We start from the raw sequence: 22,569 nt of genomic DNA, 5'->3' as shown, positions 1-22,569 counted from the left end.
TCTGAATCCATATAGTTACACCGCGACCATGGTCCTAAGCTGATCATTAGAATCATTGGAACTTTTTCAAATTTTTCACTTATGACATTGAAAAGATATAGGACTACACTTCCACAAAGTTTGATGAAAATCAAAGGATTGATTTTTTTCTAAATCACGTAAATGTATGTATACAAAAAGCTACACGGGCCCTATAGCTTTTTGAGCTTTTTGAGCTTTTGAAAAGGGATTTTCATTTGTTAGTTTTTCAGCCAACGAAATGGAGTCTCCCAAGAAGTCTTCCAGGGAAATCAAAAACCACGAAAGAGATATCAATGAAAAGTATTATATATATTCCTTAAAAATCTGTACGAAGTGTTTATGAGCGTTGGCTGAAAAACTAAATCTCAGAAACCATTATTTCTATGTATGTGGTGTAGTCGTGATGAGTATAAGCACGCAGCTTGCAATATAATGGAGATTGAAACAATATTGGAATGTACTCACCGTCTTGGCTCAGGTCCGCTTTTTATGACATATTTTAGATTTATCAGTGATTCGTGTCGTAAATCTGTCTCCCTGTGCAATGAAAAACACAATATGTTGCATCAAAACAAAATTATCTAAGACGGTTTATCAGAGTAAACAGAGAAAAACGTATTTCGAAAGATTAGCATTGCCAACGCCCGGAGTCTTTTAAGTTTTCTTGATATCGCAATCCTTAAACCTGTTCACTTCTTTATCAAATCTTTGAAACCAGTATCTCCGGACACTATATAGCCTCTGGTCCACGAAAACAGGGATTAAGCGACGCAGCTGTTGCAGTTGGAAAAAGAACTAAAACTAAGGCCTACTAACTATTTTGGATAGTAAGGATAAGGAGTGGTGTACCATGCCAATATCACACCTTGCAATAATAATGATAATAATCAAAGTAAATATAAAGTTTGGTGCTGAGGTTGTGACTGAGGGAAAGGGCGAGGATCGTTTTTTCAAAAAGTTACTTCCAGGCCTTATTATCTACGAGTATTCAGTACATGTACGGGTGGAGTAACAACGACACTGCCGAGTAACTTCAACTATCCTGTTTTGCAACTTACTTTCGCCTGATATTGTTGAGGGCAATGGCGTTACACACACGAGGATATGGAACATGACAATGTACAAACAATGGCACGGATGAGATATCAACACGCATAAATCTCGACGATACTTCATAACAACTTCAACGTTAATCACAGCTGACAATTAAGAGCAAAACGCCGCGTTACTAAGGAATCAAACTACCGGTACGTTCCGCTACGGGTTTAGAAATAGTATTCATGACGTCATTGCCACCGCCCATGTGCGCTGCTCTAGACCAAATTTGGAAGTTATAAGGCTGCGATCAGATTTTGAATTCCTTTCCTCGTGGTCGGATACCTACATTGTTCTTTGGAGAAACAGTCGTAAAAAGGTATGTGTCGTGTATTATCAAATGCTTCTCTCTCTAGTTCTTGATTCTCTTTTTGCACATAAAACGAAACTTGTGTACTGCAGTCCTGAGTGTTAAAAAGAAAATACCTTCGATAGTTGTATGTAAAACTTTTCCTGCGTGTCTTTTTTGTGTACACCGCGGTGGAAAATCCAGGTAAAGTTATGATAAGATTCATAACTACGATCTTAATATCAACTTTCGTCTACATGATCATGTTCATTCTTTCTAAGATTCTTTAGTTCAGCCCTTGCCAACACGACTGTTGTAATAGGAGAACGTGCATGTTCATTGTGTACAACCTGTATACGACTTTCATCAAAAATATCATAAGAGTCCTAACAGGATTTTTCGACCCGAGCAACCATTTCATATTGTATTCATTAGCAATAATCGTGTATAAAAAAGAAGACATTTCATTAAAAGAGGTCTTGAAATTCAAGAATGGTTGGAGTGATCTCGTTCTCCAAAATCTAAAATTTCCAATAATCAATTTATTTAATACACTATTATTGATCATTACTAAAACCACTTACAGCACTGTTTATCATCAACGGCTGATACAAATCGGTGTTCCACCGCATGGTCCATCATTGATCTGAAGAATTTCAGACAGCTTTTCAATGTTTAAATGTGTTTATTTGTATCCGTTAACATTTAATTTCGCTCTTTTTGTTTAGACTTCATTGGTATTCTTGAAAAGTTCTAACTTCTGTTCTGAATAGTTGATCTTCGAATTACGAACAAGCATTGTATCAAAATGAAAATGCTTCTATCGGATAGCTATTATTTCATGAGATACAATTTCAAAGTTGCGTTTTTTTAATTTGAAACTTTTCTCACGTATTGTAAGTATTCCCAAGCAGATCAGATCGTTATCGCCACGTAAATACAATGTATAATACGACGGCAGGTAATGCGTCATGGAAGAAAATGCGCACCCTTCCGACTTCATCTCCGAATTTGAAATACAGTTACGGAGTTATATACTTGATTTAATCTAACTGACGGACGTTTTTACATCGATACTTCTACAGTTACCGAGTTATATACTTGATTTAATCTAACTGACGGACGTTTTTACATCGATATTCCGCCTGCATCTTCGCAATAATGTTTTCTAAATTGGACATGTGCGTGCATGAGACGGCCATCTCAAAAACTCTGAAACCGAATTTATTTATTTCCGCCTATGCACAGGTCCGATCCGGAATTTGAAATATCATTGTGCAGGTGTACGTAGTTTATCAATTGAAAAAAACTTTCGTCAGTTCAGTTGGAATAGAGTTGTCACTAATTATGACCGTCTTGAAGTTGAAGACCGAGGGGGTGGAGTGGAAGTCTCGTCAATGGAGGGTAACCTCTATGTTGATTCGTCTACTTGGCGGTGCGCTTTATCTCGAGAACAATCAACAGCATAAGCCTTGTAAAACAGATAGTGAATTTTCGAAAATACATTGACTATTAATTGTGATCCATTCCAGCAAAACCAGTCGCATGTCGCTCTGAGCTAGGCAGGTTGAGACAGACTGTTTGTTCATTTCACTATTGTCTGCCTTTTGTGAAATCTGACGTCATCAATTTCTTCTATTATCTCCTGGTGTCATCTAGGCTCATCTTATGTGCCACATGCGACTGGTTTTGCTAGAACGGGTCACAATTGTCTGTAACGAAAGCCCGCGCGCCTAGGACTAAATTCCCATTCTTCTTCAACTGTCTTATCGGAGAGTTAATTCTCGACAACGTCGTTCCCCTCGAGACAGCTTTCATGGGGGTATCAGGTCGTATTTGAAGTTATCTAGACACTTATCGTAAGATCATGAACTCAAATTTTGTTCATCATTGGATCATTGAAAGATTAACTTAGTGATTTGTGTAGAAGCGGTAGGCGAAAACAGAACACCCTATGAAATCTACGCTTTCGTAGGGGATTCACTCTCTCCATCACACAGGTATACACATGTCCCAGGTTCGATTCCTGTTCATTTTGCACCCAGACCTCAGATGTGCTGGAGCGGTTGTTTATATTGCGCCAATCTGACAACCCTCAGTTCTAACTACGGGTGGCAGCTGTCAGTGCTTGTCACATCGAAACATCATACACTTTGTATTCGACTGCAAGAAGTGTCTCCTGCGATCTGACTGAGAACAGTCCTTTAAACCGCAATTGTCTTGGCTTACTGTACTGTATGTCTAAATACTTTCAAAGCATATCTTTGAGATTCACGAAATGTTCAGGATCTTTATTTTGGCGGATCTGAGAACAATAACTTTATTTCGGTGTTTCCAACAAGCGATTGTTTTGAATCGATATCATTCGCATAATGTGCAAAATCATCAGGTTTACACAATTATCAATTCATGAAAGAGTTCACTCTGACCTTAGTCTGTCCGTTTCCAGAAACCCTTTTTCATATTGTAAAGAAACATAAATATATATTTTCTTAAATACTAGCTTTGTAAGTACGTGCTCAAAAACGCATAATGTTACTCTTGATATAGTCACAATCTTGAATTTCTCACGATTGTTTATTTCAAACTGAAATCAGCCATACATCAAAAAGAAGAAATACCCCGAGCATTTTCCCAAAAGTTTTTTTTTTTTAAACGCATGGTATGGATATCTCAAAGTTCAATGCACTACGTCAAGGCGCACGGATACATAAAATATAAGTTATTTCGTAACCACGGTATACTGGTAACTCAAATGTGATCATCCTAGAAATCGGTCCAGTTGCTTTCGCTAGGCGGTGGACATGAACTTCTGAGATAGCCTTCAGCCACCAAGTAGTTGCCAAAGATTCCCCCAATGAACTACGTGGCAAGTGAGAAAAAAAGGAACGACAGACCCTACACCTGCCTTCGCACCCTTATCAGCTTCGAGGTAAAAACTCTTATTATGGTCAGATACTTGATATCGGCTTCTTGGTAAAAAAACAGTACATGGAGTTAGTAATTTGTAACGTACTAGGTGACACAAAAAAGAACATGAACTTTTGATTTCGAATAACACCCATAATGTTAATCACTGATTTGGCCAATTTTTGCCACATTATGCTGAAATGAAAACATGTAGTTTCTGGTATTTGTGATGTCATAAAAGTCATGAGTTTTTGTCCAAGACACACTTATACTTTTCGCCACCTCTGCAGCCTAACAAATCATCATAGTATTGCGAGCGTCGTAACCTAATTTGTTTTTTTGCCGGAGGTATGGAGTCAACTACAGGCTACTGTCCACCTATGTGCGATCTTGCCCTGGCATAGACACTCATGTACAAGGGCCTATAGTCTCATCCGGCAGACTCTCGAATATATGGCATACGTTGTACGTGTTGTGAAGAGCCAAAAAAATTATTTCCTTGAAAGCCATGCCGGTTCATCCAGAAATACAATCTTGGGTTCTCCCCGGGATCGAACCCGGACCCCTTTCCGTGGTAGCCACGAGGCTCCACATATTTAATTGGGTGTTGTTGGTGATTGATCAAACTAATTGTTACGCAGATACAACTAGAATATGTTAAAATGTCATCCGTAATCTTTGAATCACAACATTATGGTCTCCTATCAGAATTTCTACTTTCGATATTTCATGCACTGCTAAATGAAGTACCACCTTGATATCAGAGTGATCATTTTTGTAACGGCCGTGACTGCATGCGAAGAGAAGAATAGAAGTGATATGCGAGTGAAGTATGATGGGCCTTACAGAGTTCCTTGTTTACACAGGAATATCTGTGTTCGCCGAGATTAATGCTCACAGATACTTTAATATTGGGTTCTATGGTATGCTGGTTCTGGTCTCCCCCATGGCAACAGTAATGTTTGAGTTTACGACTAACTTAGTGTTATATCCATATGTTCGGTTATTGTCATTTCAAAGTTAAATATCGGCTATTTAAGACATATGCAATAAGCATGACATGTCTTGTGGGATTTCTCAAATATATATTTTAATAGAATTGTGACTGCATGGCGGAAATGTATCAGAAAGCTTTTTTAAATTTTATACCGAACCCATTGTAATCTAATACCTATGATCTGTAATGACAATCCTGTAGACTACCAAGTGTACTGCCGGACTTTTAGTTTTATACGCACAGTCGCCAAAAGCGAAAATGAAGTTGTGAGGATTTGCGCCAATATGGCAATAAATGGCAGCAGATCTATTATGTCCAATAATATTAACATAGTATGTGAAAACCTGCTTGTAAATAAATATCATATTACCGAAATATTTTATTACAAAAGAGAACGTCACATCAGCGTAAATGCTAGTGTGATATGAGAGCTAATGTACTGGAAAGATAACAGAGATTATTACTTTTAAAATAGACCGGAATTGGTGGACACCATTAATTATTTATGCACCGTCTAAGATTTACATTCAGCCGCCGTATTTGAAAGCATTTTAATTCAGCTTTAAATTTCTCACAAAACGCGGAAACTACGTCATATTAACAAGATCTTATTGGAAAATAAATGAAAATAAGGATTGAAAACAAATCAATACCACCCAGAAAGCAGCGCTTGTGAAAACCGTGTGACTGATTCTTACTCTCCTCATTCAAACCCCATGCGTCTGTTTAGGATTATAAGAGACAACGGATATTAAACCCGGATGAGAATAAACTCTGTTTGACATGCCGGTGAGTTGATTCAATTCTTGACTAACAACGTACGTGATGCTGATCAAAATCAATGACATTACGGTATTGTAGGTCTTTGATCTGTGACTCAAGTCAGGCGCCAGTATTACCTAAATATAATTGTGTCAGTTGAAATTGCAATTTTTCGAGGGCGTTCTGTTTTTACGCGTTTTGCGAGCAATGTCACCAAGGACGTAATACCAAATCGACTGACGTCATAGCCAATTCCAAAATAATGACGTCTGAACGTCGTCGACGAAGCACTGACGTCATCAATGACGCGACGACGTCTTTCAACAGTGTGACGCTTTGCGACCAGTGCATGTAGCGAACAAGATGGATGATGATTTCATTTCGCCGTACTTCATGATTTCGATCTTAAAAACCCAAGATAACAACGCTTGAGATGAAAAGTAAACATAGTGGGACAGAGTAGATACATTTTGTAGCACTCGTACATCAAAGTAAGTCATCGTCATGCCGGGGCCATGTCTTGAGCTCAACATTTCGGAAAAGGGTCGCCTGAACCTGATGACCGCCATCACGGTTTTGAACGGGATCGCTGTTCTGCTGGCTTGCGCAATGATGGGATGCGGAGCTTACATCAAACTTTCAATCGAAGAGAAGCTTAACCTTATTGGTGATTACAACAATGACATCCTACCATGGGTACTCGTCGCAATTGGTTTGCTGTCCTTTCTCGTCGCAGTTTTCGGAATCGCCTGTTCGAACTGGTGTCAAGATTTAAAACAACGAACAAAAGTCAAAGGTATGCTTCTCCCATACATCGCCGTTGCAATTTTCCTTTCCGTATGTGTCTTCGCCTCGTCTCTGCTGACATTTGCTCAAATAGCTCACATCCATAGTTCATTTGGAATCGGAATCGGTGAGGCAATGAGAAAATACAAATACGAAGACGAGCTGAAACAACAAGTGGACGGTTTGCAGATGGGGTACTCTTGCTGTGGGATGAAATCGTATGACGATTGGTTCAAGGTTTCCTGGATTCACGACAAATACCTCAGTAATTCGTCCGAAATCATCCGATCAAAAATGGTGCAGGGTGAATACTACAACGACGATGCTCCGTTCAGTTGCTGTAACCCATCATCGGATCGTCCGTGTATACATCATCACGTGCACCACAACGACGCCCACTATAACTACGACTTCAAAGTAAAGGGGTCTCTTACTCTGTTCATGAAGGGATGTCAAGAGGCCTTATCCGACTACTTTCGGACTCTGCTTGTGAACTGCGGTGCAATTTTTATTGGCATATTTTGTGTGCAAATATTGCTGATAATCTGCATGCGCTTTCTGCAAACATCCATAACCCAGGCTTTCGAATTCGGAGAGGCGAGTGGGGACGCCCCTGGATGGCTCTTCGGATCATTCGGGAAATGGCCACCAGAAGAGGACACTGGTGAAGAAAAAAAACTTTTGAACGCCGGGCCAAGCGACTCCGATGATGACATGTTCATTCGCCCAAGTTCACGGAGGTCCCGTGGCTCTGTTTTCGACGATTGGGGGGACGAAAAAAGCTACACCGAGGCAAACGTGCAACGAAGGCACTCTGTAGTCAAAGGAAAAGGTCCAGCCGGGCCAGTAGCCGCACCGCCAGCGCCACCTGGGCCACCAGCTGCTCCCGCGCCACCGCCACCTCCACCGCCTGGTCCGCCCGTACCAGCACCCCCTCCTCCACCACCATTGTAGAACTCTGTCTGTTAGCTACCAACTAGCGTCAATTCGGAAGGAAACAATTGACTATGTTGGAATGTTGTACCGTACAAAGATAGTTATAGCGACTTGCAAGTAACGCGATCATAAAAAACAGCAAAACTGAAATGGAACGAAATATTAGGATCCGGTGCAATGGACAAAGAAGGACCTTCATATAATAACCACGAAAAGTTCATACAGTATCCGCTCAGGCACAAGCCACAAGTGCTTAAAGAATTCAATAAATGATTGTTAAATTACTTAACTTGTTTACTTTTTTATTACAGTTCTACCCTGAAGTATACAGTTATATACATGTAAAGAAAATCTTCATGTAAAATCTGTTCGTGAAAACAAGTTTTCTGAGGCATTGTCGTAAACCGCGTCCCTAGAATTGTCTATTCGCAATTTTCTCAGCTCAGGCATTGAACAGTCGATGGAGCCCTAACAATACGTCACGTGTAATAGAAGTTTCCAACGACTCGAGCAGTTACGAAGAGACATCAATTCAATCGTGCAACAGGACCAAGACTCCCACCAGTACATGTGTGAATATGTATTTTATTCTACACACTGTTAGTGGGATGATGAACGCTGGATTAGGTTATATTAGGCTAGATTAGGCTAGATTGTTGATAATCCCTGGCTAATTCTTCAATCAATGAGAGGAGGGGTTTTGGTTAGGGTCAGCCACAGAACAGTCTGGCACTGATGACCCTTTTGGGGGGAATTTGTCAGGGAATCTTCAATTGAGCCCTGGGCTTGTTTGTTCAAAACAAATGTTTTACTAAACGTTAGCGTGAACCTAACATCGCGTTATCGCGTTCAGTTAAGCCCTTGGACTTAACGCCAGGTTACGCCAACATTCGGGGCAAACCTTGTTTAAAACAACCGAACCCGGCATGATACAGCACACGGGACACGGGTTGGTGTGCTTCTCAGCTATGAGCCGTCTGTCTGTTGCATAGCAAAGACACAAAATATTCGCTAACCCAGCCGGTGCTCACGCTTTATTGGACAGTCGTGTTGGCACTTATATGAAGACAACATTTTTTGAGCCACGCCTGCCCAGCGGAACTTGAATTTATTCACAGCCATGCCTTCTCAAAGAATGGCTTTCAGCGCATGTACTGATTATCTAAACATGCTGAAGTCAACACTTTGAAGTCCCAAGTGACTCTTAATATGATTTGGCGTGTTTGTTGTTTATTTTGTTCGATATAAAAAGAGTGACAAGAATTTCTTCAAATTGTCATTTCGCGGTCCCGACGAGTCGAATTGAAACTCGAGGGAGCAGCTTGAGCTTCTGTCCAAGTCTAGGGACAGGCGAAGAGGAATGAAATCTTGCGTTTGATTGGCCAAGTGTTTCAATAGATACTTATATAAGTGAGGGTAGCCTAGTAGTAGTACCTCTGCAGACGCAGTGTCTATGTCAAGAGCCATATCAGTGGTGACCACGACCTTCTTGACACGTGGTCTATTAGCATAACAACTAGGTCCCACAATCAAGGGCCTACCACGATATGTTATAATTATGTATCATACCAGGGGCCAATTCTCTCGCTCGTTTCGTGACCATGAGAATCCACAAGATGGTCTGTAAAGCAGTGATATTTGTCTAACTACTTTCCACACTGACAGGTCAATTAGTGATGACGAATACGTTACCAATGGTCACCCCAGTGTTGTTTTTGACGCGACAGTGATTTCGACCGTCCTTGTCATCGTCATTTTGTCCATCGTGAGCGGGTAGCTTGTTACATGTTGTATAGTCATTGAAAAGTTTAGTATTGGTTAAAAGTGAGACAACACCCTACTTGTACAGCTGTGGTGGTTAAACCTCAACCAATGTGACTGTAGATTTAGCTGGTCAAGGGGTAGAATTTTAAAAGTAATCGAATTTGATAGTTATAACACGACGAGGATAATCACATTACATTGCTTACAGATTAGCTGATTCTCTTGTGCATTTTGCTGCAGGAAAAACGTAATCTATTTGCAAAACAATCCGACTGTGTGCGGGAATGCCGTCGGGCATGTTTCATGCCCTTAAATTCCTTAATGGAATATCAAAGCAACTTTCTGCTCAGGCACTACGGTGCTACTAAAATGAAAATCTCTTAAAGTGATCATCTCTCAATGCTGCTGTCTGAATTTTACTTATTAAAGGATTTGCTTTTACTTTTACAATTTGTTTGTTTTTCTCCCGTTTCACTAGTAAACTATTTTTCTGAAAGAGTTCGACGTTTTTCCAATTTTGTTTAAACTCTTAGATAGCTGAAAAACGTATCATCCATTATTTTTAGCTCGTGCGTGAACTGGTGCGGGAAAGTTTATAGCCTGTCAAAATGAAAATCGTAAGCATGATCATCACGAAAAAAGAAGCGTGAATATTTGGTGGTTTACAGTAAGCCGTGCACTTCCACTATTGGAATGTACTTACTAATGAACCAATCAATTCTGTTCACTGCAGTTATTTGAAACATTGAATGAAAGAGTGTACTGGTAAATGCAGAGGTAAATTCCATTACCTCCGGCTAAAGTTTCTGTTGAAATGCAGCATCAATATTTAGGTTGGCATCACGTCTCAAAGCTCATCAAGCCGCGATGATCTTAGGTTCACAGAGTTTTGATTGCATTGCTATTGAAGTAAGATTTAGATGCAGAATCACCAATTAAACTCTTGATAACCTTCTAATTGAATAAAACGTGCCTCAGGGTTTTATATCCCGGTGTAGATTAGAAAGGAAATATGAGAGTAGAACCTCGACCCAATATGGTGTTTGTCCTATGCGTGTGAACATAGGTGTTGAGTGTTATAGTTACACGCAACAAGGTCACATATCCATATGTGGCCTGCAAGTGTCGCCAACCAAACACTTTTCTCAACCAGAGCTACGTGTAATTTTGTTCGTGTGTTTTCGAATGTATCGTGAGCACGTGACACATTGCGCCAAGCATGTGGCGTGTGACTTCATAAAACATGGCAGACATGACCGATCGTCTCATTTCCTTGCTGACAGAACCGTATAGTACCATAGATAGGGTATGGGCTAACAGTGTCCTCGTTTCAAAGGTCAGCTGAGCCGAGTGTGGAAATATTCAGAACAGCAGCAACGGATTTAAGGGTCCCGCATCAGTCATCCCTTTTTGTCAGAGACATTAATTTTCAGGGCACCTCTCCCCAAGAAGTAAAGATTTTTACAACTACCCCCTCGTTTTCAGGATTGCACCTTCGGTTCTATCATAAGTTCTCATTGGTGGGGCAGCGCCCCCCCCCCCCCCCCCCTCCACGCTTCTTTCCCAAATTTCTAGATCCGCCACTGCTGCAGAGATAAAACGTTTCATAATAGAATACATGTATGTGCGATCAAGTAAGTGTTGAGATGGTTCTTTCGACTAAGAAAAATAACTCACCCTGATGGTTTTCACGTCGTATCTTGTGAAACCGGTTTGGCAGCGGTGGTTGAGCAACATGTCTGATATCTGAAAGGAATGAAAATTACAAGATAAGATAAGATTGAACATAGTATCAAACAATAGTCGCAAAACTTGTGGAGAAATATTTTGTGGAGGAATCTGGCTGAACTTACCAATTTTGAACCAACGCTTCGACCATGGAACATGTACCTTGCTGGCGTGGTTGTGTTCTGTTCCCAAAACTGGTCAGCAGCACAGCCAAATTCAACGCCCATAATTGATTACGTTACGTCAGAGAAATAACCAAACCAAACATCTATTCAAATTGTGATTTTAAATCAATTTTAAATTGACCCATTCACGAAAATGCTCACGATTTAAAGCTAACGAGTCAAATGAATTAACATCACCAGTCAAATAATGAGCTGACGGTCGGATGAACACGAGTCGGACAGAAATTGAGTCGAGTATGAACATGAAACTGAAGAAGATCTTAACAAAGAATCTTACAAAAATCTAAGCAGAATGCTTGACCTGGGTTAAGCGGCTGCATGATCCAATATAACCTGACTCCTGGAATCTGATGCTGGCGATGTTCTGACTAAGAGATACGCAATCCACACCGCCGCGTCATGTCTAAAGGGCGCCCCTTTCCACAAGGGTTTAAAATGTCAAAAACCGGAATATATTGAAAACCCATGGTAAGTATATACGAGCATGCCATTTCAGAACCTGCGACTCTCATTATGAGAACTTCCTTTAGATATCTGGGTAACTTCCTTCTCGAGTATATCACCTTTCAACAACAGGACAAGAAGGAGGTTTGGGTTTCAATAAACCGGTAGGCCAATTAGTCACCAACCAGGCTACATTGTATGTAGTTTCCGAGTTACATCCTCTACGGTTCATTGGAAATGTCCTTTTTCTGGCCTAACTTGAAAATCATGCCCAGTTAAGTTTCACTATAACACCATCAGCACGAGCCCTCAAGTAATGCGTGGATCTTTGCTACATTAAACAACTACTATGAAACAGGAAATAACGTTTAAATAAATCTCTCCCCCCCCCCTCTATTTGGCTCTTTACTATCACGCTTATGGCCGCAACAATTTATGAAGCATGCCATTAACCTCAACCACAACGGCAAAATCGCAGAAGCGATATGATGATGATGATGATGATGATGATGATGATGATGATGATGATGATGATGATGATGATGATGATGATGATGATGATAATCGATGATGATGATGATGATTAAAAACAGAACTTTTTTCAGACAAGAATGATTGGGATATTTTTCGTGAAATGCCTAAAGCACTGAGCCATCATATAGCCTCTAAAAGTCCTACTTTTTGTGTAAAAAAGTGTGCCAAAAAACAGACCTATCAAGTGTTGGTGATCGGGATGATTTTGGAATTACTAGGAATATTTACTTGGTCATCTCCGTATCTAGAAAGGCACTAAGACTTCCAACATCAAGAATCATTTCGGAATTAACTACTTCAGTATGTCCAGAAAGACTGAACCCTTGAGAAGCACACAACCTGAAAGCAAAACAGCCGAGGTCAGTCGATCATTTTCCATGAGACTGAACAACCAGACTCAACCATCTGGCCACACGTGCAGCTTATTGGAAATGGCGGATCACGCCAGAAATCGATTCAGGATCTGGTGCAGTTGTAACTGATTCAGTCACAAACTCAGTGGCCTCACGAAGCTCAATTCACAAGCATTTTTTTCGAGGGGAAGCAACATGAGTATAAGAAGGATGCGTATCGGTGTTCCCGGGTTCACAGTTACCCGCACCAAGGATCACGTCCGCGTGACTAGTACCATCTGCCTGCTTTGGGCTTGTTTTCTCTTAATCGTTGCCTTTTTGTCAGAGTCTGTCTTCAATTACGATAGCGGCACCGATTTGATTTTGGTGCGAGGACGCAAAAGCATGCGGAGGCTCCCGAGAGAAGACGTTCTCTGCTTTCATTCGCCTTAACGGGCAGTAAATGCATCGCCCGCCGGCTTTCGACCAGCTTCAGGAAATGCTCTCTAAAACCTATTATTACTCGCCTGAGACTGATAGAAAAGAAACGCCATGTCTCGCAAAAACGCTCTCATTAGCTTTACTTGGTTGTGATTAGGTTTTGACCAGGTGTATCATTAGAAGCTACATTGAGTATATTAGGCTGCATTGTTGACATGATGACGAAATCAGTAGTTGGCGCAAATTAGTGGCATATTCATATCATAATCGACCTCGATTTTATATTTCCGAAGCGCAATGCAACTGACACTATATTTAGGCAAGGTTCCTGATCATTGGAAGAGTGGTTATTATGCTACTTTGCAATTGAAATTCGAAGAAGTCAAAACAGTGAGGTTCAAAGTCTCCTCCAGCAACTGCACAAGAGTCCGCTACGTTATGTCACGATGTCTTGAAAGGTTGCATATGTTATGAACATGTTTTTTAATAAAAAATCCTCTCTGATAGACTCATCTGTATGCATTTGAAAATAAAAAATCGAAGCGAGGTTATTAAATTCCACGATCTTATCCCCACCGGCACGACACACCTCAAGGCAGAGTGTGTGGCAACTGTATAGAACAACGTGCAACACGAGATATTTCACGAAATATTTCATTCCTTCCTTTCAATTTCTCGAAACATTGTTTAAATATATGTACCCATTATTTCCATCATTTGGCATCATTCACAATGTCGAGCCGACCAATAACCTTGTAAGAATGTTGTCCGAATGTCAAGGAAACATTATCAGAATTATGTCAAAATCATGCCGCCCGACATTTGCATATTTTACCTTGTTGTGTAATTCTCGCTGAGTTCCATCCTGAACCTCATGGTCTATATTTCCTTTAAACATATCATGGGTGAGTTCCTGCTATCATGCATTCCAGCTTAACTTAAATCGATCGGGCGAGGCTTGTTCATTTCTATGATATCACTTAGCCCACTGGTGGATAGATGGTTTTGAAGGACGATACTTAGTGAAGCACGCATCGAGGAATCTACTAAGGAACGTATTCCGTGCATGATTTACTCATCCATGTTCGCGACCACTTAACCGTTCAAGCCACATGATAACCTAATAATCAAATAATTTGTCAACACGCAGCAAGCTGTTGTGATTGTCGCGTGAGAATAAGCCAGGTTGACCTTTTCCTTTTGTTCCTTGTAGAACTTTGCAGCACCCTAATGGGCTATTAGTGGTATCCCTTAGAAGTTCTTCTCGGGATGAGTAGGGTATTTCAAGCCCGATGCGGTTTCGCATTCATGGCACAGAAATACGCCTTTTTTCATAGTACGTATTGCATTACACACACCTAAAATCTCTTTCCGTTATTGCTTGCTTTCTGCCATGAGAAACATGTCAACTGTTTCCATTTCCGTTGTCATACTATGCAACAATGTCTCCAACTCTAATTGTGAGTCCATTCAGTTCATAACAAATTGTGGAATCCAACCCTGTCGCGACAAGGAAGACAAGTTGTATGGTTGCATGACCCAAGCGAAAGTTGTGCCAAAGATATCCCAAGCCAGCTGCCTTTGCCAGCACAATATTAGAAGTTATTCTTAAGAATTCAAAGAATACAATTTTAATTGTCATGTCATAAATGCTATTTGCAAACAAAAAGCGAAAGAGCTCAAGCACCTTGTATCTTACTTGCATTACAAATCAAGTCATCATCTTCAACTGCATCATTAATTTGTGTAGGTGCACCCGTCCACATGCTTACTTAAGAAGCATCATGTCACTGATTAAACAATTTAGGCTTTAATGCATAGTGCCAAATTTGCTCACTTAATTACGCAGTCTTACTCTGTTGGTCATTTGCAGTTTCCTTTAAAAAAATACATATCTTTCTGAATACCTCGTTGTAGATGAATGGCTGGGTCTATGCCAACGTGGATTTCACAAGACAAGATCCCATCTTTTTTTAGTTTTCGTCACCAGAAACTGCGTATGGAAATATTGCATTTTTGCAAAATGTTATTCAACTTTGAACAATGTACTACCATGTTGTAATTTTGCGATTGGCGCCGTTGACTTTACTCTCTCACGGTGAGCGTTTCTTTTTTTACACATCACATTAATCAGAATTCAACCTGACTTGTTTCACACGAGTATTTTTTTTTCTTTTTGCTTGTACGTATTTTAATTAACGGAAGAAGACATGTGTATGTTCTCTGACGAAACCAATTACAAGATATATTTAAAATGTAGAGAGATAATGTATGTAACGGAATGTAAAAAGTAGCAATCAAAAAATGGATTATTGGCTAGTTGTGTAACTTATTTTAAGATGCGATCGCCGGAAGGCGGCATGGTTTACGTTTAAGTTAAGATTATCGACATGGTGATATCTTGCTCGGGTTTTGTTCTAAAAGGAACAGCGACAGGTGCGACAGAGTGCTTGCCACAGGCGTAATGTTATTCGTGAATAGTTTTTTCCGACTAACTGCACTTTAATTAATAACTAGTTTGTCACATCGTTAAAAACCGACGTGACTCGCCCAGTTAGGTACAGGGTGACCAAAAGTGAATGCAACACGTCAAAATGTTGATATGAACTTAAAATCAAAGTGGTGTCATAACTCGTTTCTTGGTTCTGATTCGCACCTGATTCAATGCCCCAAAGTGTTCATTAGTGGGGTTAATGAATGCATGTCTAGGGTATAGCCCCCTCCCCCTCCCCCCCCCCCTCTCTCAATGCCCGCTGCACACTTGGCGATTCACTCACTTCTTGCTTCTACTAGAGTTGCAATAGAGCGTGTAGTGTGCGACCCCAAGTTGCAGCCAGGTCCTATAAGTTGCAGTCCGTTTTGATGAACCGCACTCAGTTGCAATAAACCGCTCAATTTGCGTTGTCGCCTTTTTTCAACTCGTAGCATTGCAGCTTGTCGAGGAATGCATTGCTGATGTCACGGTTTTGAGTTTGAAAATCTTTGCCATTGTTTCCTTATAATGGCATACCACATGAACAATATGACGCAGAAAGATCGGCCTATCGAATACTTGAATAAACATGTAATATAGGCTTTCTAAATTTGTCTCGTTTCAGATCCGAAAACACCGACAAAATGAATCATGCGATAGTGATCGTCGTGGCCCTAGTCGTGGTCACCTTCGCATCTGCAGCGCCACACAGACGATCTCAAAACGACGACAGCGCCTCCCAGTGGTCATCATCCAAAACGAAACATTTAAGCATCACACCACAACAAATCGAAAAAGCCTATAGTGCAATGAAAGGAAAAGGCACTGATGACTTTGGTGACATTTTAGCCCTCGTTGCAGCGGCAGGAGACCAACATGTTCCAGCAAAACGACAAAAGGATATGGATTATGGTTGGTCTGGCGGCCGGTTCGGAAAACGTAGCATCGACGACAATAACGACCATATATTTTGAGTTCTAGACAAGTAGGACTTTATAAGTTCATTTTTGGAAACGCCTCTGGGTGGAATTGTTGTCCCTCGTATGATCTTACTATTCGCTATATCTCATTTCCAGTTTTAAAGGATGCAATACTACGAGAAAAAAATATCTTGAGGTTGAAAAGGGGAAATCCTCATCGAACACAATAGTCATTCAGGACTTCTTTCTACGATTTCGCCTGGTCGTTCTACGGGACCTCTTCTCCTAAATTGAACTAAAATAGAAATAACCTTCACAGGCATGTATAGATGCGACCAAAAAGACGAAACGAAGAAATAAACCTATAAGCACGAGTTAAGCATCTTGGACCTCCGTAATGTTGGAATCAAGTTTGTGAAATACAGTACAGATGGCGACATGCTGTGAATTGCTTGTTGGTAGCTTGTGATTATCCTCTCGCAACTAACACTGACATCAACTACAAGATCCTTCCATTCACCCTCGCCGGCTCCCGCCAGTCTTGACTGGTTACGATGACTCGATTGCAATCTATTTATATCATAAGCAGCCAAGGTTCTAGATAACGAGACGTCCTTTGTTGACTCTGGCAATTTTATGTAGATGTCGCTTTCGATATCCACACCCTTTGCTAAGTCATAAACCTCACTACACATTTGCAGATGATTATCTATTTTTACTAAAATAAAATGGAATTTTGAAAGACCTTCGTCATTGATTCCTTCACCAAATGTTTTTCTATCAAAGAAAATAATGTTATTTCATCAAATATGACATAATCCGCGCCACCTGCAACCAAATCAAGCAACGACAAACACAGACACCTAGCAGTGTCTTAGAAGACTTACATAGAAATATCGAAATATGGCACACTTTACGCAGTGGTTATTTATTCATGGTGTTACAATAACTATTTATTCGGCTGTGTTTATAGAGTTTACAGTTTACAGTTTCTGGCTTAATTGAAAACCGTATCAACATAACATGTCATGTTTTCGTATTTTCTCATTGGCAAAGACTGAAGTTGAAAATTCTTTTTAGGGAATCGCTGTACACAAAATCTCAAGAAAATATTTTTTCTCTGGTACAGTACTGGTGTAAAAGTTTGGATTGTCCAAAGATTGAATGTCCGGGTGCAATGGTTTCTTCGTAATCTCTCTTTTTGGTTTTTTTGCTAAATCTCAAACGCCATTACTGAAAGCTATTTACATTTGGTTTTCCATTCCCTGTTAGTACACAACTTACAAGTCACGTGACAGCACCAGTTAAATTTGCATTGACACCTGTTGACGGTCGTCTGTAAAAATGTGTCATAGCCTCGTCCACAGCACATACTCAAACAACTATCTTGCCCTGTGCTTGTTCTATTGCATAGTCTACCTTGGGTACCAGGGTGGTCAATCTTTGAATCAGAATCACAAAAGCTTGGCGAGTTCTCAAAATATACCAAGTTCGATTTGAATAGTTTTTGTTTGTGCCTTGTTGTCATAGTACCAGAGGTCACGGGTTCGAATCGTCCGCTTGCTGTATTGGTGTTGGATACCTGAAAAAAAAGCGCAGGCGTAAAGTCAAACTATCACTTTATTCCATCCCCACCCCCTAACATGATGGCTCCCGGGGTTATCGTAGCTTATAAATCACCTCCTATTCCCCCGATAAAAAATCATCCCACAATTCTGAAAAAACTAATTTTGAACAATTGCTAAATCGAACAACGGACTAAGGAAGGCTCTAAGGTAATAAGTTCGGTTTTTTGCCGCTGATACTTTAATCTGATTTTCGACTCAGCATACTTTGCAGTCTCAGGAGACTGTCATCCAAAAAATAGCAACCTACTTTTAATGCAGCTTGGGAAATAAGAGAACGCAGTGTCTAAAATATTGATAGCAATAAGAATTTCTGGAAGAACCACTTTGAGCATGCAAAAAAATGTGATAACTAACGCAATATTGAAAATTAGTTAAAGTTCAAAGTACCAAGTATAAACCTTCGCGTTTTGAAATATACAAGATCCAAAATAACCTTTCAAACAAATGCAATAGCATTCCGCGAAGATGACGTCACTGCAGCTGCTGCCCTCTATTTCCCCATCGCTGAATTACAGGCAATGTCGGACAAACATGCGGTTTCGTAATGGATTCAGGCTTTCTAACTAGGGCAGTTATATTCAATCTGGCACATGTCCGAGTGTTGGAAATACTACATAATTGTTCTGAATATTTCTCTCTCTGACTTTATGGTATCATTCATGCTAAAAACAATGCAGAGTCAACGATAATTGACTTTGAAATAAGCTCAAATGCGTAGAAATAAGTGTCGATGTCCGACTGTCACGTGACTAAAACGTCATGAATATCTAATTCAAATGACCTTGTGAGCTATAAATAGTAACGTCGCGGAATGCTATTCGATCGTTTAGAATGGTGCACCATCGACAAGGCATCACCAGGCGGAGCTATTCCTATGTTAAGAGATGCGAAGGAGCCTGATCGTGATGTGAAACAAAAAGATATAAGTAATTACGGAAGTAAGGAATATACCAGAGGATATATATATCGAATGAAGACAACACACCTGTACCTTGACGGCCTGCCGGTACTTTCCTTTAAGCCTGTCACCAATGTCCCGTTGACTCGGCGCCGCCAGCCAGCACGTCTTCACCTCGCAGCCGCCGGACATCCCGTGACACTTGCAGTGCCTTACAAGGTGTTGAGATACAGCCTACAATACATAGAGTGTTGGATATCGTCAAGCAGCGATGACGACACAGTACTGTGCAGGCCTCTATTTCTCACTCAAAAAACACTTACAGTTGCATTACATTTATTTAACTTTGCCCGCCTAGGCTAATCGACCGACATGAAATCAGTTTCGTGGAGGTAGATGTTATGAGCGGGATTTATTTAAAGACAACATACATATCGTGTATTGAGCTAGGCCTGAATTCTTCTAACTGTGAGATAAGAGGCAAATGATGTAATGTAAAACGATATTGTGTGATAATATTTTCAACTCGGTTGAGGTTTACATCATGAGACAATGCATTATCACAAATCGATCGAACCAATCGGTCGAATGCATTACTACTAGATCACACTTATGATAAAAATCGTAACGAGAATTTGACAATGGTGGATAATGGGATATTCTATAACAAACAATAGATCTAACCAAAGACGTCGGAAGACATTTCATTCTGGTACATTTTGCTGACTTGCATCCCATGCAACAAAAATTTTTTGAATTGGAATTTACATTACATCAGATCAGTTTCATATTGTAATTCAGAAAAATCTGCAAGATGACATAAAAACCACCTTACCAGAATACCTGCTTTGTAATTGTGCTGACTCGTGTAAAAGTGGATGTCTCTTGAGAGATCCTTCCGATTCAGGAACCTTTTGGCGAAGTGCACTCCATATGCGATGTTGTGATTACATCCTTTCCATTTGAACTGTTTCTCTTTATGTTTGAAGTTTATCTTCGTGTCACAGCCACACGTGGAGAGCTTCCCCGTACTGCACCACCGCGAAACCTGGTGGACAATCCCGGAAGCAGTCGCCGCCTGGACAAAGGAAGCCTCTTTTAAACCTAGAAGATGTAATCAAATTAGATTATTTAAGGAGTAAATTTATTGGAGCTGCATTACTTTTCACTACTGTCATGACTGTATCACAGTGAGCATTTAAAACGACCTAAAAACTCCGGCCGGAGCGGATTTCAAGTCGCCTCTTGCTACGTTTGGCCCATTCATGGTGTCCAAAGCAAACTGTGGGTTATGGAATTGATACCGAACTGGAGGAATTGACAGTCTGACAAATCACTGCGAGAGATACTGTGCTATCAGTGGAACCCTTTTAAAAACACAATCCCGAATATTTCGTAGAACCAAGAAATATCTTCATCAATTCTTGGTAGAAAGCAATAATGTAATCATCTTGTGAACAGTAATTAATCGCCATTTACATGGAAACATTTATTGGTAATATTGCCACTAACTTGGTAAATACGAGATTTCTTGCTTGTAATATCACACTTCTTTCGGTCGAAGTGTTATTATCATGATTAACAATAAACCTCGATAGCAGGGATTGTATCTATACAATCGAAAGCAGTTGAAGCACCGGTCGGTCATTGAGCGAGTGGGCATGCTCAGACAACGTTGGTCAAGAGGAACGGCGCAGGGTTCGGTCAATGCGACCCCCACCCCCTCCACCCCACCCCGCCCCGCCTGCAACACGTTGCACCTTGAGCCAAATACAAGATATCCTCGTGAATACCGGTAGCCTATCCTTTCTGTACTATGAAAGTAGCACCATACATTTCGGAGGTCCACAAAAGGTTACCAGTATGACTAAGTAGGCCCTGGTCCCCCTTTGTTGTGACTTGTCATGCACAAGCTGCCACACGCCGCTACCAATACCTTCCTGGTACATTGACTAACAAAACATTAGAAATACCCGCTGGTGTGGCTTACAGATCTTTAGCCATTGACTGTGACGACCTGTACATACAATGACATTTAAATAACACTATTCATGGAGTATAAATAGCCAATTATAATACATGCAATATATGGCACCCCAAGAGGCCTCTTAGTAAAAATGGTACCCGATATCGGTATTCACGAGGACGACCTGTATAAAGGATTAGTATTCGACGAGGAAAAAAAGTATCATTTGTGTGTTAGGTAGACGGCTCGCATTGACGGCTGTGAAGAGTAATGTTATTTCCTAACTACTTTTGTTATTTAAGATAAAATTGCGGAACTCACCACTCGAGAGAAATCTGCTGGAATACGGGCTCTTCAAATTTGAACAATTCCAACGTTCATTCCTGAACTGGCTCTGGCATTCTTTGATAGCTCCGTCAACTCCTTCCATGGCCGTAGCTGTAACGTCAGGGAACCGCTTGCACAACCTAAACTGTATTGGCGTCATATCTGGTAGAGATCGGCATGCATGGACGGGAACTTGATTTCGTGATAGCGCAGCGGTTCTCACTTGGTTTTGACGATGCGTCAGCCGATAGCACTGGCACATCCTGGAAATAAGAACAATGGTCTGGTGTTCATACATTACTTTTTTATTGGAGTATTGTCGAGACAAAAGTGAAAAATGCGGGAAGGATTCCAATATGGGATTCAATATTATCTAAAGGGGTAAACCAAAATAATATTCGGAGGGCGTGTCAGATATACTCGCCTGACAATAAGTCAGGCCAAAAGTGCATGACCCCTTGAGCATCCGCTTAGCTAAGATATAAACCGAGAATTTTACATCCATCTTGAAACGACGTACGATATGTCCACAAATTTGAATGAAAAGGGAATGATTGAAAATGTTAAAGAAAATGATTTGGGGTATCTTTTTCTGCAAAAATGGGCATCAGATATGGAAACTAGAAGCTTTTCTTATTCTGTTTCTTACTGATCGTGCAATTCTACATAATGCATAATGCAAAAATGCATTAATTAAGCCAGTAAAAAAGTGTCATTTTTGAACAATATGATCACGTTTACGCCACATATCGCAAGATATGGCTGGAGTGGGCCAACTCAGTGTTCGTCCTTAAGAGACACGTTACAATTAATGTCATCATGAACTCGTTGTGAAACCAGCCTCATTTAAATTGGCCAGTTTGGCATTTTTCATAACACCACTATTTTTTATCAACACCCTCTACATGTGCATACATATATATTTTTGAAAAGATTTTGACTTACCTGGAAGCAACTAGAGTCATAATTATCCCTTGAATGTAAGACTGCATCCTCTCTAATAGCATCCCCAGCTCTGAAGTGTCCATGGAAATAGCCGTGTTCCCATCTTACTCCAAACGTTTCTTTTAAAGCCACAAGTCCAGTGTGAATCAGCAGCAAAATATGTCCTCGACTACCTTCGATATTATGGT

General features: G+C 40.4%; 2 protein-coding genes and 1 long non-coding RNA gene across 4 annotated transcripts; 2 read left to right on the top strand and 1 right to left on the bottom strand.

Annotated features, from left to right (window-relative positions):
• The first annotated feature begins 1,333 nt into the window (after window positions 1-1,333).
• Window positions 1,334-17,359, top strand: LOC135499922 (uncharacterized). The gene is made up of 2 exons (XR_010449368.1): window positions 1,334-1,435; window positions 16,323-17,359. It is a non-coding gene; the product is annotated as an uncharacterized LOC135499922 (long non-coding RNA).
• LOC135499904 (photoreceptor outer segment membrane glycoprotein 2-like) lies at window positions 6,579-7,814 on the top strand. The gene has a single exon (XM_064790940.1). It carries the CDS (start codon window positions 6,579-6,581, stop codon window positions 7,812-7,814), a length of 1,236 nt encoding a protein of 411 aa, XP_064647010.1.
• A 354-nt stretch (window positions 17,360-17,713) lies between the features above and the next one.
• Window positions 17,714-22,507, bottom strand: LOC135499921 (protein Wnt-10b-like). Of its 2 annotated transcripts, none has more exons than XM_064790982.1 (5): window positions 22,382-22,507; window positions 21,431-21,699; window positions 19,979-20,247; window positions 19,231-19,377; window positions 17,714-18,199 (listed from the first exon to the last, which is right to left on the bottom strand). In XM_064790982.1, exons 1-5 carry the CDS (start codon window positions 22,462-22,464, stop codon window positions 17,858-17,860), a joined length of 1,110 nt encoding a protein of 369 aa, XP_064647052.1. In that variant the 5' UTR covers window positions 22,465-22,507; the 3' UTR covers window positions 17,714-17,857. The 2 variants fall into 2 exon arrangements, with proteins under 2 accessions (XP_064647052.1, XP_064647053.1); XM_064790983.1 differs by having other exon boundaries at window positions 19,237-19,377.
• Window positions 22,508-22,569: the final 62 nt, after the last annotated feature.

This window comes from Lineus longissimus, chromosome 15 (assembly GCF_910592395.1).
Source record: "Lineus longissimus chromosome 15, tnLinLong1.2, whole genome shotgun sequence".
Taxonomy (NCBI): domain Eukaryota; kingdom Metazoa; phylum Nemertea; class Pilidiophora; order Heteronemertea; family Lineidae; genus Lineus; species Lineus longissimus.
The sequence above is the reverse complement of the archived record's forward strand: the minus strand, read 5'-3'. Positions and strand labels throughout refer to the sequence as shown.

What these genes read in the sequence shown, in the direction of transcription:
- LOC135499904 (XM_064790940.1), top strand. Translation starts at nt 6,579, where the DNA reads ATGCCGGGGCCATGTCTTGAGCTCAACATTTCGGAAAAGGGTCGCCTG.
- LOC135499921 (XM_064790982.1), bottom strand. Translation starts at nt 22,464, where the DNA reads ATGGACACTTCAGAGCTGGGGATGCTATTAGAGAGGATGCAGTCTTAC. An exon ending in ATGACTCTAGTTGCTTCCAG is followed by an intron (nt 21,700 to 22,381) that starts GTAAGTCAAAAT and finishes TCTTATTTCCAG; the next exon opens with GATGTGCCAGTGCTATCGGC. An exon ending in GGCAGGCCGTCAAGGTACAG is followed by an intron (nt 18,200 to 19,230) that starts GTGTGTTGTCTT and finishes CTTTTTTTTCAG; the next exon opens with GTATCCAACACCAATACAGC.